The 18,585-nt window shown below is 28.4% G+C and overlaps 1 protein-coding gene across 3 annotated transcripts in view; it reads left to right on the top strand.

The window, feature by feature from the left end:
• Nucleotides 1-18,585, top strand: part of LOC103571554 (paired box protein Pax-8) — a 99,737-nt gene that overhangs the window by 10,810 nt on the left and 70,342 nt on the right. For 2 of the 3 annotated variants that reach the window (XM_053741789.1, XM_053741791.1), the window contains exons 2-3: nt 7,191-7,477; nt 10,462-10,488. In XM_053741789.1, coding sequence (XP_053597764.1) covers nt 7,288-7,477; nt 10,462-10,488 — 217 coding nt within the window. In that variant the 5' untranslated portion in view covers nt 7,191-7,287. The remainder of the gene's footprint in view (nt 1-7,190; nt 7,478-10,461; nt 10,489-18,585) is intronic. The other variant, XM_053741790.1, reaches the window with a different exon arrangement.

The following is an 18,585-nucleotide window of genomic DNA, read 5'->3' as shown; positions in this document are numbered from 1 at the left end:
TATGAATTGTTGGTCATTATCTTGACATAGTTGATTGGTTGTTATTATGGATTATATGTTATTATAATTGTAGTAAAATGGTTATTGAATTTTTTAGCGGGATATGGGTATATATTTATAGAAATAGCTATAATATCAAGACCCGCCCGCACACTAACGGTAAACTACATCGCTCACTACAGTCTAGAATCAAGAGTCTGGAGTCTACAGAGCCTGGAGTTTAGAATTAAATTGTGAATTGAGAACTGAGACGAGAGTATACCTGCAAATTCATTTTATTTAGCAGATAATCCAGGCGCGGATAGCAACGATTTGTTCCGATCAGGTGAATATAATCGGTGATTTCTTCAATTCTATAGATAACTGTTTCATTTTTTTTTCTTTGGGAACCTTTTCGTTAATTATGACGAGACTAATTTATTTTATTCTTTATTTTTATTTATTACTTTTTAAGTCTATTGATATTCAAGTGTAATTGTAATTATAATTGTAATTGTAACTCAGAATAAAAAATTTTTTTTTCAATACTACGGTTAATTTTTTTAATCCAATTTTGAATCAGTTTAAAAAATATAGATTTAGTATTTTTCCCTTAATGTCCGAATATTAGTATACTATAGTATCAATATATTTGAGGTAAAGATAAAAATGACAAAATATGTAAACTAACAGTAGTTTTCGACATTAAGAGGGACCACTAGTGTGAAATTTTGAAAAATCAATTTTTTCTGCATAGTTCTGCATAGAGCAGCCGCTCATCGATTCACAAAAATACATTTTTCAAAATTGCTGCAGTTATAACTCGGACAAATCATCCGATATATTTGATTCGAATTGCAGTGTCTTTTATATATGTTTCTACATACCATGAATCTCAAGTTTTCCGATTGAACCAAAAATGTAATTTTGCTAGGCCAAAAATCATCAAGTTTCCGCGCGAAATTTGAATTTTTTTTTTAAAATCCCGCCATTTTGTTAAATTTCAATTTTTTTCTTAGCTTGAGGGTCATGGTATGGGAAATACCTTCTAGTTTAATAAACTTTTTGGTTTTTTGATTTCCGGTACTGCGAAGGTCGCTATCACTGCAGCGGGGACTTTTTTTTTGAGCGGGAGATTGTGAATAACTCGCGGAATTTTGAATTTTTTGGTCCAAAAATTTTATCTCGCATTCATTATATATCCACAAACATCCTTAAAACATTAAAATATTCCATGCAGTAGTATTCTTAAAAAAAATTCCGAAAAATCATCTTGTTTTCCGGCGGTCACACTAGTGGTCCTTCTTAACAGGAACAAAAAATAATTTTACTCATTTTTAAATTTAAATTAATCACAAGTTTGAAAAATAAAATTTTTCAACGATAAAGTATTATTATTATTATTATTATTATTTTCCAATAATTATATATATAAATGTAATTTTAAAAAATGTATAAGTGAACTTAAGACTAATAAATAAATTTAAAAAATTATCAAAATTTTTCTGATAAAAATATTTTTAAAGAATTAAAATTTTATTTTATTTACAACTGATGGTATTATAAGATATATCTATATATATGATAAAATAAGAAAGAATGAATAGAAGTTGTCCAGGTGTTGTCCGCGTGCCAATCGCACTAGTTTTAAACGGAAGGCCAGGGGAGAGAGAAAGTCATTCTACACTCAATACACATTACACTGTATTTTACTATTATATATTAAACTGTAGGCCCGTTATTATATTCCAAGCACTCTCACCGCATAATATAACAGACTCCCAGGACACCAGACCCGAGTATTCATCTTTTCCTCTCTAGACACTGAGTTCTCTTGTGTTGTATTCAGAGGATTAGTGTATTTGTATTTTGTAGCTTCACAGACGGCGCGTGCCACGACCACAGGTGCAATTCTTAACTTTTAATGACCCGAGTCCTTTTTTACCTCAAACACTTGTTTATTAACATATATATTATAAATACACAACCCAAAGTTTTTATCCCCTCTAATTAGACAGAACAGAGGGAGCAGTTTTTTAAAATTAATCGTTCAAATATATCTAGACTCTAGTTTTTCTACTTAAATAAAATAATTTATTTACTAAATCAAAATAGCTGAAAATATTTTTGCTATAAAGAAAATTCTTTCGTTATTTAACGTGGGAAAAATATTTAAAATTTGAATTCATCTATTGAATATATATAAAATAAGTTGATCGATGTCAAGTCATCCTTGAAAAATATTTCAGAAAACATAAAATTAAAATATATTAGCAAATAGAGACTGAAATATTTTTAGCATTGAACGTAAATAAAATATATAATAATATGAAATGGTTAGTTTATGAACCGAAGAGTTACATAATGTATTGACTATCAAGTTTTCTTGGGTTTAAATTATGGTAGTTTTGTTCAGTTCCTTAGTTCTTTGGCATCTTCTGTTTGGATTTTATACTTTTTACACAAACTCATTTTAGTGTTGTTTAGAAAATATGTCTGACGTGTCTAGTTACGTATACATTTATACATATATATGTATATATATAAAGGATTATGCATTATGTATATTAGAGTGCACAGTAGCCTATAGAGTACTGAGTGGGTATAGTTTGCCCGATGCACATTGTCACGCCTTGTTAAGTTCTGAGTACCGTCATTACCTTCAGATCAAGAGAATCAAGCGCGAGGCTGTATTGAATCCAAAGTATGCTACTGGTTTATTGTTATAAATACATATATATATGAAAGTCAAAAAATAGATTCAAATTTTTTACTAAAAATTTTAGTAAAATTTGTTTTTACAGAAATTTTATGAAAAATACTTATTAGTAGCCTTTGAAATATTAATGAGTAAATTAATAACATGCTAGACTGTCAAAATTTTTAGAGTGATTGCGAATTAAATCCGAAATTCCTCCCACTTCGCCAGGGAATTTATTTTAATATTAAAACTCCGAACTGAAGTGAATGCGAATTTAAATAAAATGCGCAGATTGATTCAAAATCACTCTGGTAAAAAATCAAACTCCTTATTTATTTGGTGTACGAAAGGATTTTTTTAAAAATTCCGGAATATTGAGTGAAGACGTAATTTTGAATTTAAATCACTTTGAATTTACTATGAGTGTGAATGTAGCATTGCAATGAAGTTAGCAGACATTTGAAAATTTTTGGATTCTTTTTAACAAAAAAATAAATATTTTGAAAAATTACACGTATAGTTTATGAAGTTTCTGACATGTGCATTTTTTTAGAAATATTTTTTTTTCATTATGTATCTGTTAAAAAAATTTTTTTCATTTCGTATGCTTGCTAATTTTACTTTCATCAATGTAGCAGACATTAGGTTAATTTAAAATTATTAAAAAATAGAGCAAATAATTAATAAAATAAAATTTTAAAAAAATGCGCATTTAAAAAATTTCGAAATTAATAAGTGCATTTTTTGTAAATATTATTTTTTTTATTATTTATAATTTTAAATTTGTCTGATGTCTGCTACATTCACACTCATAATTTACTCTTAATTTTTTACAGTGTATTGTAATTAATTAATATGGTAACAGACCCAATACACAAACGAGACTTTATATTTAATCAATTTTGATATGATACATATATTTATATATAATTATAGTATAACATATAGATGAAAATAAATAACTGTTGATAAATTAATTTTTAAAACGGAATTTACCCCTGAGTAAAATATTCAAATACTTCAAAAAAAATATGAATACACTTTTAATTACTGTTTAAAACAATAAGATATTTATATATATTTTTAGTATTGATTTTTACGAGTGAAAAAATTAAAACTCAAAATTTTGAAATTTTATTTTTTTTTTATAATTTATGACTACTAAATAAATTTTCCATGAAATCTACTTGCAGGATCTTAAACTGAAGATCTAAAGCTTAAAAATAATTTTTTTTCATCACAATACCATAATTTAAAACCAAGTTACAGCCTGAGGAATTCAAAACTTTTTTCCTCACCTTCACAGCTAAAAATACTTTAACACCTTCTAAATATTTTATTAAACTCTAAACAGCAAATAAAAATAACCCGCAAATTACCCTTGGGTGGCCTCGTACTCTATAGTCTTTAAAAAGTAAATACTCGGTAATTGTTATTATTATCGTCATTTTCGTTTGTAAAATAGATTTCGATATATATAAATAAACTAAAAGATTTAACTTTCCCACAAGAAAGTAGGCTCGTTTTCAGGCAAAGGGTTATATCTCGGGGGTAGTTAGCACAAAATGCTTAGCGTTCAGTAGTCATAAACAATTGTTGAGCGATGCGTACAGCCAGTAAATGGTTGCTGTATGCTCTTTAGTCTCTACCAGCTGGACTCCCACGGTGTTCGCGAATCCAACCTCGCTTCTTTGCTAATATAAGCCCTACATTATATATATATATATACTCATACCTATACTACCAATACAACCAGACCATCCTTACGTTTGTTACAACAGATACTTATATTTATATATACTACAACATTCATTCTATTTCACTTACTCCCTTATATTCGCTTACTCACCCACTTAAACAACCCAAGACAACTTTTATCCTTATAACAAGTAAGCCAGAGGGGGTCTTAACCGATCGTTTTCACTTATACCCATCTAACTTACTATCTTTTACCGACATTTATCTTATATATATATATATATATATATATATATATATTTTCAACTACATTCTTACTTCCATTACATTTCCCTAAACATCAACTACTTCAACTTCAACAACTCTTCAAACTAGTCTACAATATAATATTATTTTGATATATATGTATATATATATATATATATATATATATATATATATATATATATATATAAATATGTGTATAAATCTACTCTCTAATTATCTGAAGTATTTTATTATTTTATTTTTCTTATTGGGGAAAAAAAACGTTTTTGAAGTGAAGACTACACGAAAGACAGTCATGCGTATCACGAGAATTGTAAATAGTATTTTTGAGTGAAAAGATTTAAATTTGAATTTGAATTATTCAATAACTTTAATGGATTTGAATATTTGTTATTTTTTTTTTTTAGTTTAATAAATAAAATTGAAGATAAGAAATTTTTAAATAAAATAAAAGAGAGGTTTGTTTGAATTATAAATATTTATAGAGATCTTGGTAAGGATTGGAGATAAGTCGAGGTTTTTTATGGTCAATAGGAAGGAAATTTGATTTCTGAGAATTTTTGGATCAATAAAAATTATTGTAATTTGACGGATTACTTATGGTTACTTGGCGGGTAATTTTTTTAGATAAGGATACAAAAAGAATATAATTTTGTGACTTTTTTTTCAGGGTGTTCTTTATAAAAATTTTTAAAATATGTGACATTATTAAGCATCATTTCAAGAATATTCTGATAAATTTTCATAGAAAAATATTTAAAAATGAGCCAGTGGTAGTGGGGAGAGACAAGTCAGTTTAAAAAAGTCCCCATGCGGTAGGCAGGATAATTCATGACTGCTTCATCCGAATTCAAAAAACCAAAAAGATATCTTTAGTACATAAGTTTGATGGATTTGAACGAAGGAATAAACAAAATATTGATTTTTTAATTTTTGGTAAAGGTGCAATCAAAAAACTCTGATTTTTGCCAAAAATTGTTCCTTTTGTTTAATTAAAAAATAAGTAATTGAAAAAAAAAAATCCTTCGTTGAAATTCAAGATAAACTTATGTACAAAAGAAATCTTTTGGATTTTTTGATTTCAGATGAAAGCAGTCATGAGTTGTGCTGTCTACCGCATGGAGACGTTTTTTAAGTGACTTGTCTCTCCCCACTACCACTGGCTCATTTTTCAATATTTTTTTATGAAAATTCATCAGAATATTCTTGAAATGATGCTTAATAATGTCACATATTTTGAAAATTTTTATAAAGAACACCCTGAAAAAAAATCACAAAATTATACTCTTTTTTCTGTATCTTAGAATCTTTTCCCTTCAAGAACAAAGTTATAGAAAATTTTAATGTTTTTTTATTTAAATTTTTGAATTTCAAGCCTTCCAATGATTATATTTCTTAAACTTTTGATTCTAGAACATTTGTTATACAAATTATTATTGTAAGAATTCTAATTTTCTACAACTTTGGTTCTTAAAAAATTTATTCTCGAATCATTAATTACAGTCACAGTCATAGTTTTCAAAAAAAATTTCAAATTCTTTATTTAATTCAAAAATTTTCTTAGCCGCAGTAATTTTCGAATAATTTATTTGGACTAAATATTAAATGAAATTAATAGTATTGAAAAAAAATTTTCTTTTTCAAAAACCTCCTAAAACATATATTTCTCATATATTTATCAATATCGTAAATCAAATGAAATTATTCAAAACTAAAATATATATAGCTCTCAATTTTTTTTTCAATGAAAATAATTTCCAATTAACTTTATTTTATTATTTACCGCATACTTTTTTTTAAAAATTATTTACTAAATTTTTTACAGATTTCTATTGCCCAAGATATAAAAAAAAAAAATTACCTGATCTCAATATTGAATCCAGTTCATCGGTTTCCGGTTTACAAAAAAAAGTCTTAAATAAACGGTAGCTAGTAACCAGTCAAATTATAGCTCATTCATCTTGCTTTCATTCATCTCATAAACGTAATCCTCCTCTCTCTTAGCCGGCACCTTGTGCTCGGAAACTCATCGGGTCCTAACTCATCAGCAATAAGCAAAAAAGATCACCCAAGAAACCCGATTGTAGAATTAACTCTACTCCAGAGAGTAAGAGGTTCTATAGAGATAAAAATAACACAAAGAAATTATCTACTTGGGCGAGATAAAAAGCGTGGCAAAGTTAATTTTACTCCCGGACCACTGAATTATTTTAATCCCACAATTTATATAAGTATCCATCACATATATTTGTGTTTGATACTTTATTTCTACATCATTACAACACTCTATTAGCATGGCGAATTAATTAAAAAAAAAAAAATTTCAAATTTTTATTTTTAATTAGTTCTACATTTTATTAAAAAAAAACTAAATTAATATTTATAATTATCTATTATTTTTTTTTTTGAAATGACTTTTAACTTTTTAATGAAAAAAAAAAAAAAAGTTATAAAAAGCACGGAAGTGGATTCGAACCGCGTACTTAGCGTTTGTAGAGAAGTGAAATGATTTGAGTTTTAATAGCCGGTTTTTTATTAATTTTAGGTTTATTTTGAATAAGAGAGGACCAAAATCACAATCAGGCCATCGCTGGAGGCCTGGGAACTACTTTTAGACCAAGAAACCACAAGTTTGGGAGGCTATGATCAGCATGGAGTTACCGCCGCATTCGACGCAGCACGGCGGACTTCATCTAGGAGTCGGCGTGCCCGTCAATCCAGGTGACAGTGCACTGGCTGCTATGCACTCACACCATCAAGAATCTATGGGGCTTCAGCATCACGGCCATGGGAACACCACTGGAGGTATGAATGAGGAGACTAAGAAAAAACGTACGTTTCTTCTACGAATCCGTTTTTTTTTAATTATCAGTAGAGAGAGGGTTAAATGGGCTACTAAATTTTTTTTTTTTAATCACACAAAGAGGTAAAATGGGCCATCTAAAACAATTATGTTGTCATAAATTTATTAAAGTTGCAGCGCTCAAAAAACAAAAAGTTTGTTTCAAGTATTAGAGATTTATTAAAAGTTAAGACTTCATATTTTGAAAATTGATTGTTAAATTGAAACTTAAATGTTTTTTACGGGCGGCCCATTTTACCTCATGTTAATTTGTTTTTAACCAGAGCATGTTAATAAAAAATCTGAAAACTGCCTGACCTATGATCCTGAAGTTAGCAGACAATTAGTAATTTTTGGATTTCTTTTTTTTTAACAAATAAATTACAAAAAAAAAAAGTGAAAAAATGCACATGTAGGAAATTTTAAAAACTACAAGTGCATTTTTTGCAAATGTTTTTTTTTTTATAATTTATCGGTAAGAAAAAAATCCAAAAGTTATTAGACAGCCAACTTCAGTATCATGGTTGACCTTGCGAGCCGACCCTAAAATTCGAGCTCGAGCTCGAAAATACTATTGCTAATACATTTTTGAATTCTTCAAGCTCGAAAATACTAATATAGCACCTTCCATTACCAAAACTCGAGTAATAAAAAATAAAAAAAAATAATGAGGTAAATCATTGTTTTTTGTATTTTATATCAGCAATATCTTTTGAAATAATGAACAGATTTTGCTATTCAAAGTGACATTTGTCGCAGGTTTTTTAACTACTGACGTTAAAAAAACATGTCATCAATTAGTTCAAGGATTTGGATTTTATTAGAAAAAAAAAAAAACACTTTTTTGAAATTCTGTCGACAACGGTTTCTCTTGAACTAATAAACCGATTTTGATGGTTGAGGCGGCATTTGACGCGGTTTATAAAATTCTAGAACTCAATAAATTGTGGGATCAATTCATCGAGTACATTGCAAGTCATCCGAATACAATATTTTTGAAAAAAATTTTTTTTTGAAATATCTCCGAATGTACTGTACAGATTATGTTCAATTTTTCTCAAATTGTCGTTAATAATGAGCCGCTTCAAAAAGCCTAATCAGTTCATTCGTTTAAAAGTTAGAGTATCTTCATACATACATACATGTACTCCGACATAATTCTGAACCTCAAAACCTCAAGATCTATTGAAAATTCGGTTTTCGAAAATTAGACCGAAAACAATGACTTGCATTTTTTTTTAAATTTTCAATTTTTTTAGCGGGAAATTTAAAATTTTCTTTATTTTCTATAAATATTCGATCAACTACACGTTGTAATTTCTTCCAAACATCTAAATTATTTTTCTAATAAATAACCCAGCAAAATTAACACGTTGTCAGCTAATAAATAAACCTGGATTAAAAGCAAACCAGTACCAGTCTAGTACAGTAGAGTATCCGTTTAATGAAGAGATGAGTAGTTACATTAAGTGTGGTAATTGATCTCCTTCTTGTCCGCATTTTCGACTGGATGCCAAGTTTATAAACAAGTCTTTAGCCCCAGGGTATTGTAGAACGCCCGGTATGGCATATAATATACCGACACCAGACTGGCCTGGACGTATGTTAGTCCACGTTGGCAAACTTGATTTATGTACTATTGCCTCTGGCGACAATCAACGGCAATAAAACATCCCGTATGTCAATCAGAGCAACACCTTATAGACAAAGAATTGATTCTTTACTTATTAAGACCACACACAAATCATAAGCTCATAAAAACAAGTTATTATCTTTACTTACTCGTTTAATTTAAAATCATGATGAACAAAAAAATTGTACACAAACTTACAACTACAGTGCAAGTTAACGGTTTCTCTTGAAAGCCATCTTTGTTTGTTAACAATTGCGTTAACAAGCTTACGCATTTACACAAACTAGTATTTTTTTTTTTTTTTTTTTTTTTTTTTTTTAACAAAGACTAAATGTAACAATTGTTTGGGCTTGATTTTTGTTAAAGGGCTATGTTGAGCAGCTGTAGGACAAATGGGAACTGCGTGGGGTCTTAATAATTATATTTCATGATAATTATTATTTGAATTAATTATTGATACAGACCACACAGAATTTATTTTACGTGATTTATTTTGTTGAAGTTAAGGGATTTTTTAAAGGTTTTGTTGCATGAAAATTTTTAAGGAAATGTGCCACTGATTTATTAAAGTGTAATGGGAAATTGGCATGGAATCGAAGCTGGAACAAATTGTAATTTTTTTTGTTTGAAAATGGTCATTGTAAAGTGAACTATTGTTTTAGAATTTTGAAGAAAATTTATTGGAGAAAAATAAAAATTTGCGGGAAATTTTAAAAAATTAAATAATTTTCATTGAAATAGATGGTTCTGATATTTCTTCAGTTTTCTGGGTTCAAAAAATTTTATTGGACTCAATAATTTAGCAAAATTTTTTTCAAAATCAAAATAGAGACTGAAATTCGAATTTCAAAATTTTTTACAATTTTTTTGTCCATAATTCTGCAAAAAAAATGTTGAGTTCAAATTTATGTTTTTTTTAAAACTCGATTTAAATTTCGAAATGAAAATAAAACTTGGTCCCATTTTTTTTGTCGAAATTTTAATTCAGACTTGAACGATCTCAAAATAATTTTTTCAAAATTTATGCATTAACTTCGTATTTTGAAAATTTAAGTCATACCCTTTTAGCCCTTTATTCTAGGAGCTTGGAAACAGATAGTAGATTATATTTATGCCTCATCTCTACAAACGATCCAGCTCTACAAATAACATGGCTGCAATTTTACATTTAGACTCTGACATATATTGCACTTGTCATAATAAATAGCTACACCCCTTTTATTTTTCCTACCTAACATACAGTCTCATATATTAAACTTACATTATATTATAACTTATAAATTATCACAACAAAATATAAATAATTTTAATTCAAATATATTTTTTTCTTTTCTTTTGTAGATGATGGCCATGGTATGAACCAAGATGGTAAGTCCAATTTAGATTTAACTGAAAAATCTATTTATTCATATGTAATATAAAATATATGCATGTCATGATTCATCAAATTAGAGACAGTCCGATAGTACTTTGTACTCAATGCAATAGCGAGTGTCGTGAATCGTAAATGTAACTGAAGATCTAATGATATTACTCATTACTTTCATATTTATTTATACTGCGTAATTAGTATGGATGCAAAAAAAAATATATTATAATAAATTATATAAAATTTACATTTTCTAATCCAAGTATTGAATTTAATTTAGACATTAGAGACTTTTTTTTCTTTTATTTAAATTATGAGATCGAAGAATTTTTTAAATTTCGATTGAGCAAAAAATATCTAAAAATTTTATTTTTTTTTATTTTATGCAAAATTATTTTTTTATGGGTTAAAAACGATTTTTTTATAAATAATTTGACTTAAAGTGATTAAAAATGAGAAATGAGTGGTGACAAATTAAAATTTCAGAGCAATTTATCTTTGGAATAGAAAAAAATTAAAAAACGAACTGCATCGTCACTCCGAACGTAACAGACTCAAGCGTTTTTCCGATGACATATATTTTTAATCTATATCATATTTATTTATACGTAACTAGTATGAAAGCAAAAACGTCTAAATAAATATGTATATAAATAGTAAATTATATGAAAATTTAATTGCGAAATCTGAACAGTGAATATAATTAAATTGACATTAGATATTGAGTCAGAAAATCTAATATATAAGTAAAATCTTAATGCTTAAATAATTTATGGATTAAATAGGAAAAAATTCGAGAAGTATAGGTTTTTGAAATTCACATACGTGGTTAAAAATTTTATGTATTTGTATTAAAAAATTATTTGGTTAAATTTTTTGTGTGATTTTTAACACAGAAATCCGTTGATTCAACACAAACCGTTTGTGTTATTTTATTTTAACTGATTTTTTATGTTAAATGATTCGAAAATCTGTAGTGTAACATATTTCTGTGTTATTCGAAAATTAACACAAAATTTGTGATGTTTAGCTAAACACTCCCGCGCGTTTCTTCATTAATATAACCAAGCAAAGCATTGTAGCAGCATTGTCTGCAAGGAAACTTGGATTATAATTGATTTACAATTAAATATAATCATAGATAACTTTAATATTTTTATCATCAGGTTCAATGATTTTTTATTCTCATTTTACGGGAGGATAATTCATAGCTTCGTTTTTTAGAAAAATCACCGAAAATCGGACTAATTGTTTGCTAAATTGACAAAAGTTGTACTAAGGTTAGATCAGTATACTTGAGTAGGTTAGGTTATGTGCTTATATTTATTAGTTAATTTTAACACGAAAATTCTGTTAAATTTCCACGAATTTTCTATCAAAATAACAGATTTTGTGTTCAATTATTTAACATAAAATTTGTGTTAAAGATCAGCACAAACGCCATGTTTTGAATGAACACAAAAATTTGTGTAGACTGCAACACATGATTTCTGTTGAATTTAACACAAAATTTCTTTGTATGAAAAATTAAAATTTTTTTTTTTATTGCATATTCAACTAAAGTCGGTCAAAAATACCAAATAAATGCTAAAATGTCAAAATTTTCGAGTAATTAAAAATTAGTATGGCAAAAAAATGAAAAATGAACTGCATCGTCACTGAATGTGACAGACCCCCACAATTTTTCGTAAAACCAACTTGACTTGGTGAAAAATTGAAGTTTTTCTGTCATTCGTTTCATAATTTGCTCTACTGGGTCTACTAAGTGATAAAATAAATAAAATTTATGACCAAAGTAGGTGGGTCTTTTTTACATAATTAATAATTACCTGGAAGTGGTGATTACATAATTATATTTAGTGACATAAACAGTGTAAGTTAATTCAGTATGATGTGAACTAGACCGCAATGTCTGAGTTCCCATGTGCATTCATAAACTGCAATGTTGTTTATTATTTCAAAAAGAACAAAAGACGAAAGTGAAAATAAGTATGAAAAAGTGATAAAGACTCCCATGAACTTACAATAGATAATAACATATGTGCAATGCACATATATTTATATTTATATTTATATATATGTAGACATGTGTGTCAAGTGCATTTATAAACTAGTCCTTGCTCACTCTTCTGGAAGATGGATAAAAAAAATGCGGGGGAAGAAGAAGAGAAAGAGGAAATGTTTTGCAGGACGTGAGGTATACCGGTGGCTATATATGTAGACAGGGGGTAATCATGTAGATGGAGTTTAAATAAGGGTTTAATGTGCTAGCTTGAGGTGTGAGAGACGCACCTCAGGCTCACACGGACCACAGACTCAATATAATATTAAACAGGTATTTACATTCGTAAATTGTTTACGTCAGATCGTGATGAAATCTGTCAGAGTTTTGTTTTTTAGCAGTGCAAACTGTTAACTAAGATTGGGCCCGTGCCTCCAGGCTTTTTCAACTTATCAGCCTTCTTCATTTTTTTTCACAACGAGATGGAATAAATGATTTTGACGGAGGCTTTAGTCTGATAATTGGGAACAGTTTGAAAATTTATTAATTTCTTAAAATTATTTATGCAACTGCGGTTCAAGTTGTCTTGGCGCCATTCAAAAAATATTTAAATAAGAGCTATGACATATGACAATATTTTCCAAAATTTTTGACAGTTCAAATTTTGAAAATTTCCCACTCAAAAAAAAAATTTTTTTGGCGCAAGAAAATTTTAGTTTCCAATTCAAAATGTAAAAAATTTCTTGGGTCAAGTAAAATTTTTTTGTGCAGAGATTGAAAATTAAAAAATTTCTATTTAATTTTTTAGACCAAATTTGATTGCCAAAATTTTTTACGTCTTGAGTTTTGGAATTTAAGGCGAAGCACTAGTGTAAAATTTTGAAAAATCAATTTTTATTTTCGCATATTTCGATAGTCTTTACCTTTAAAAATAAGACTATAATTTCTAGTGCACATCTCGAATACTTTTTTTGAGTTACAGCAATCTGAAAAGAAGCTGCTTATCGGTTGTCAAAAATCCATTTTTCAAAATTGCTGCATCTATAACTCGAAGACAAATCATCCGATCGATTTGATTTGAATTAACGTTTCTTTTATATGATTCTACATACCACGAACCTCCAGTTTTCCGATCGAATCAAAAATGTAATTTTGCCAGGCCAAAAATCATCAAATTTTCGCGCGAAATTTGAATTTTTTAAAAAAAACCCGCCATTTTGTTAAATTTCAATTTTTTTCTTAGCCCGAGGGTCATGCTACGGAAAATACTTTCTAGTTTAATGAACTTTTTGGTTTTTTTGATTTCCGGTACTGCGAAGGTCGCTATCACTGCAGCGGGGACTTTTATTTTTGAGCGGGAGATTGTGAATAACTCCCCGAATTTTGAATTTTTTGGTCCAAAAATTTTATCTTGCATTCATGATATATCCACAAACATCCTTAAAACATTAAAACATTCCATGCAGTAGTATTCTTTAAAAAAATTCCCAAAAATCATCTTTTTCCGGCGGTCACACTAGTGGTCCCCCTTAATGAAACCACTTTACAAAATTTTGAAAAAAGGAAATTAGAACATCACAAAAATTTATTAGAAATTTCTTTACTTATCCTATATCTAAAAGTAATTACCAAAATTTCCTATAAAAAATTCCAGCAGATTAACAAAATAACCAACATCAATTATTAAGACATGTAATAGATATTAAGAAGCATAACGATCGTAACACTCGAGAATGCGAGTAGCTGTACACTCGATTATGTAAGATAACACAAGTTAACTCGCTCTACTCCCCATCGTCTAAACTCACTCACACACTCACACACTCACAATCTCTCGTAGCCACGTATCTCGAGAATGCGAGGATAGATTCCACTCTCGTTTATCCTTGCTCAAAGACTTTATCGCCAGCAATTCGTTTTAGGACTGCGTTACAGCATCCCACACGTTTCCGATGATCAACCACAGCCTTAGCGCAATGAGTGAAAAAACACCGATCTCACACACTCGCTCTTACCTTCATATCTCGTAAGTTAACGCGTAAATTTAAATTCTAACCACGCCTGCTCTACACACGCCAAGTCCACATACTTAATTTTTATTAATCAAATAAATAAACAAATAAACAAACAAGTAATCAAATATCACACATCAAGTATCGCACTTACAATATAATCCTCTTTGCTATGCCACATTTTCTTTGCACACATGCGCACACACTTAAATTACATCTACACATATCTAATCGCAATAACGGAGCGTTATCCTTTAGCTCAAAAAAAAAAAAAAAAAAAAAATATATATATATATATATATATATATATATATATGTAATTTGTTACGCGATTGAGATTCTCATATAATTTGTTATGCTCAAGCGTTGAGATTATTAAGTTGATTGTGCATTACCCATTTATTTTATTTAATATTTTTTCCTGGTCTGGTCTTGTCTTGTCTTTGTGTTGGTTGTTATTATTATTAAATATAAATGTGTATATTCATGACAATTTCGACTCACCTAGATTATATATAATAATAAATATATTAGAGCTGATATAGGACAGAAAATTATCGAAACGTGTGATGGGGATTTAAAATTTTTTTCGTGTCACCGAATATTTATTTGAGGGGAGGAGTAAAATTATGAGGAAGTGTCGAGGCAAAAGACGATTGCAGTTGTTGGCTGCAATTGGATTTTTTTATTTACTGATCCAGGTAATGTTAGGAGTTAGGAGGTAAGAGCCAAGTTGGAGATGGAGATGGAGTAAAACCGTATTGATTGGGATGCTTTGGACAGTGATACGGTCTGATGTCGGAATGCTTTAGAGAGGATGCGTGACGAGGTACGTGACGTGTCAGTTAGATCTCGGATCGGTTGGTATGGACGATAAGGGATAAAAGATGGAGGATGGAGAATCTTTTCATGTTGCATTTACTTTTGTTCGCATGTGCATATGGTTTTGTCTGCAGCTAACCGATGCCTAAGATCTAGGTTGACCAGGGTGTGGCTTCTCTTTCTCTTTCTTGCAACGGTATTACACTCTGCATACCTATCATTTTAATCAAAATCCCATACGATTTTTGTTTTTTCTTCGGATCTTTTTTTTATAATTTTTTGGTGCAATTTTTGACGTTTAGTTTTAGTTTGAACAAAGTTTCGAAATTTTTTTTGGAGTGACTGAAAATATTCAAGTTTAGAAAATTTTTTTTTTTTAGTTTTTGAGAAAAAAAATTTAGTGATAGAAAATTTTGAATTTGTTGTGGGAGAAATTTTGAAAATTTATGAATCTAAAAATATTTTTTAGAATTTTCTGTTAGTGCTTCAAATTTTGTCAGGATTCGAATGACAGTTTTTAAGAAAACTTAAAATATCATAAATAATTTCTTTTTAATTAAATTTTATAGAAAAATAAAAATCGAAATTTCAAAATTTAGAAATATATCCAAATTTATTGAAGCTACAAACTCGTTAAAAATTTTATTTGGATGCATTTTTACTATTTTTTTTTTTTTCCATAACAAAATTTTTATCATTTCCGAAAATTTATAATTTCGATCCTGACCTAAGCTTTAAAGATTAATGACTTCAAATTTATCAAAGCTATTAACTACATTTGAAATTCATAATTTCATTCAAATTTTGACCGAGTGTTTAAAAAAAATTTTCTAAATAATTCCTATAAACTTTATGATCCAAAGTTAACAGACAATTAACAATTTTTGGATTTTTTTTTTCAATGAATAAGTAACAAAAAAAAAAAAACTAAAAAAATGCACATGTAGGAAATTAAAAAAACTATAGGTGCAATTTTTCAAAATATTTTTTTATTTTTAATTTATCAATTATTTAAAAATTCAAAATTTAGTAGACGTCAGCTAACTTCATGATTCAAAAAATTTTCAAATTTCGATTTCAATGATTATATTAAAAAAAATCCAAAAACTAAAAATATGCACATGCAGATAATTTAAAAAACTATAGGTGCAATTTTTCAAAATATTTTTTTTTTATAATTTTTCGTTTATAAAAAAATGCAAAAATTATTAGACGTCGAAGAACTTTAGTATCATGGCTTTCAGTATCATTAAACTTTTTTTTATCATGTTTATCATAAAACAAATAAATAAATATATATATAAATAAGTCAATCATGCCTCTATAATAAAATGCGTACACGCTTGTCGTATTTACTAATAATTATCCCACTCCTTAGATTTCCTATACTCATTATTTGCACTCCTTCTAAGACAATAATAATAATAATAATAATAATAATAATAATAATAATAATAATAATAATAATAATAATAATAATAATAATAATAATAATCTAGTATATTAGCTAATAAAAATTACTTAAGGATTTTTTAACTCAACTGATATCTCAGCAGCTGAAAAAAAAAAAAAAAAAAAAAAAGCTGTTGCATCTACAAATGAATTTTATGTATTCCAATTTTCTCTGGTCTTTCTTCTTTTAAAATTATTTAATACAGGTATTATTACATACTACAGTACAGAGAAGCTAAGAGTCCGCGTCCTTGGAAGACCATTAAGTCTTGTAGAACCGTTACTAAATCGATCGTATGATAACGGCCCGAGAAAACGTTAAGTGTTACTCTATATATTTATAATTACAATCATAATTAAAATAATAGTTTAAAAAAAAAAATAACAATAATTTTATTTTTAAAATAAAAATAATTAAAAGTTTACCTTATAAATATTTATTATTTATTATTCATTGGATAGAATTAAGTGGACGGTAAAAGTACCTAATGAAAAAATCTAAATTCGAGTTAGAGCTGATACGAGATATTAAATAGATAAGAGAGCCTGAGGCCACCGGTCCAGAGAAAGTCGTAGTTGTGATTCTAGCGGTATAACGACGCTCGCAAGCTGCTGCTTGATATCAGCAGCAGCAACAGCAGGAGCAGCAGGAGTATAGACTAGAGTATGTAGAATTTGCAGCATGCAGAGCTTGAACGAGTATATAAAACGAGCCGTCGTATCTATCAATGATCGCAATCAAGAAAACTCGACTGGGTTGGAAATAAAAAATCAAAGTGAGACAGTAACAGAGGGAGAGAGAGAGAGGGTGAATTTAGAGCGTATATTAGAACGAGATCTTTTACATTATGTTTATTGCCGAGGACGAGGACTCATACGCTGATACTTTTATAATGATATGCCAATTAGTTGCTATTTTATTTATGCCTACCAGATAATTATTTTTAGTGTTGGCTGCTTTTTTTTTTTAATGATTAATTGGAATCGAGCATTGATTTTAGAATTGATTGACGGTATCTCTGTAAATATATGAGATACATATAAAGTGTTTATGACCATTGGAAAGGGAATTTAATTTGCTACAATTTTGGTTTCATTGAAAAATTTTCTAAAGCCGATAGTTCAAATGTTACCGCCAATTAATCGTCTGTGTAGTGTTTGAAATGATTTTTTTAATGGTTAAAGAGCTGTAATTTTTGAACGGTTGAGTTTAGAAGAATTTTTGTAAGGACCAAATTTGTTGGAAATTAAATTTCCCACAAGTTTGGTATCAATGAAAAATCTCGTAAGATCAATAATTAAATAATTACAATTGTTTAAAGAATTTTTAATTTTTTGAAGGACTACTAGTGTGACCGCCGGAAAACAAGATGATTTGTCGGAATATTTTTAAAGAATACGGCATGAAATGTTTTAATGTTTTAAGGATGTTTGTAGATATATAATGAATACAAGACCATGACCCTCGGGTTAAGAAAAAAATTGAAATATAATAAAATGGCGGGATTTTTTAAATAAATTCAAATTTCGCGCGAAAATTTGATGATTTTTGGCCTGGCAAAATTACATTTTTGATTAGATCGGAAAACTGGAGGTTCGTGGTATGTAGAAACATATAAAAGAAACTGTAATTCAAATCAAATATATCGGATGATTTGTCTTCGAGTTATAACTGCAGCAATTTTGAAAAATGGATTTTCGAGAACCGATAAGTGGCTGCTCCAGATGGCTCTAACTCAAAAAAACTATTCAATATGCACTCGAAATTGTAGTATGTCATTTTTGAAAGTATAAACCATCCAAATATT

Source organism: Microplitis demolitor, chromosome 9, assembly GCF_026212275.2.
Source record: "Microplitis demolitor isolate Queensland-Clemson2020A chromosome 9, iyMicDemo2.1a, whole genome shotgun sequence".
Taxonomy (NCBI): domain Eukaryota; kingdom Metazoa; phylum Arthropoda; class Insecta; order Hymenoptera; family Braconidae; genus Microplitis; species Microplitis demolitor.
This window is presented reverse-complemented; position numbering and strand designations above follow the sequence as displayed.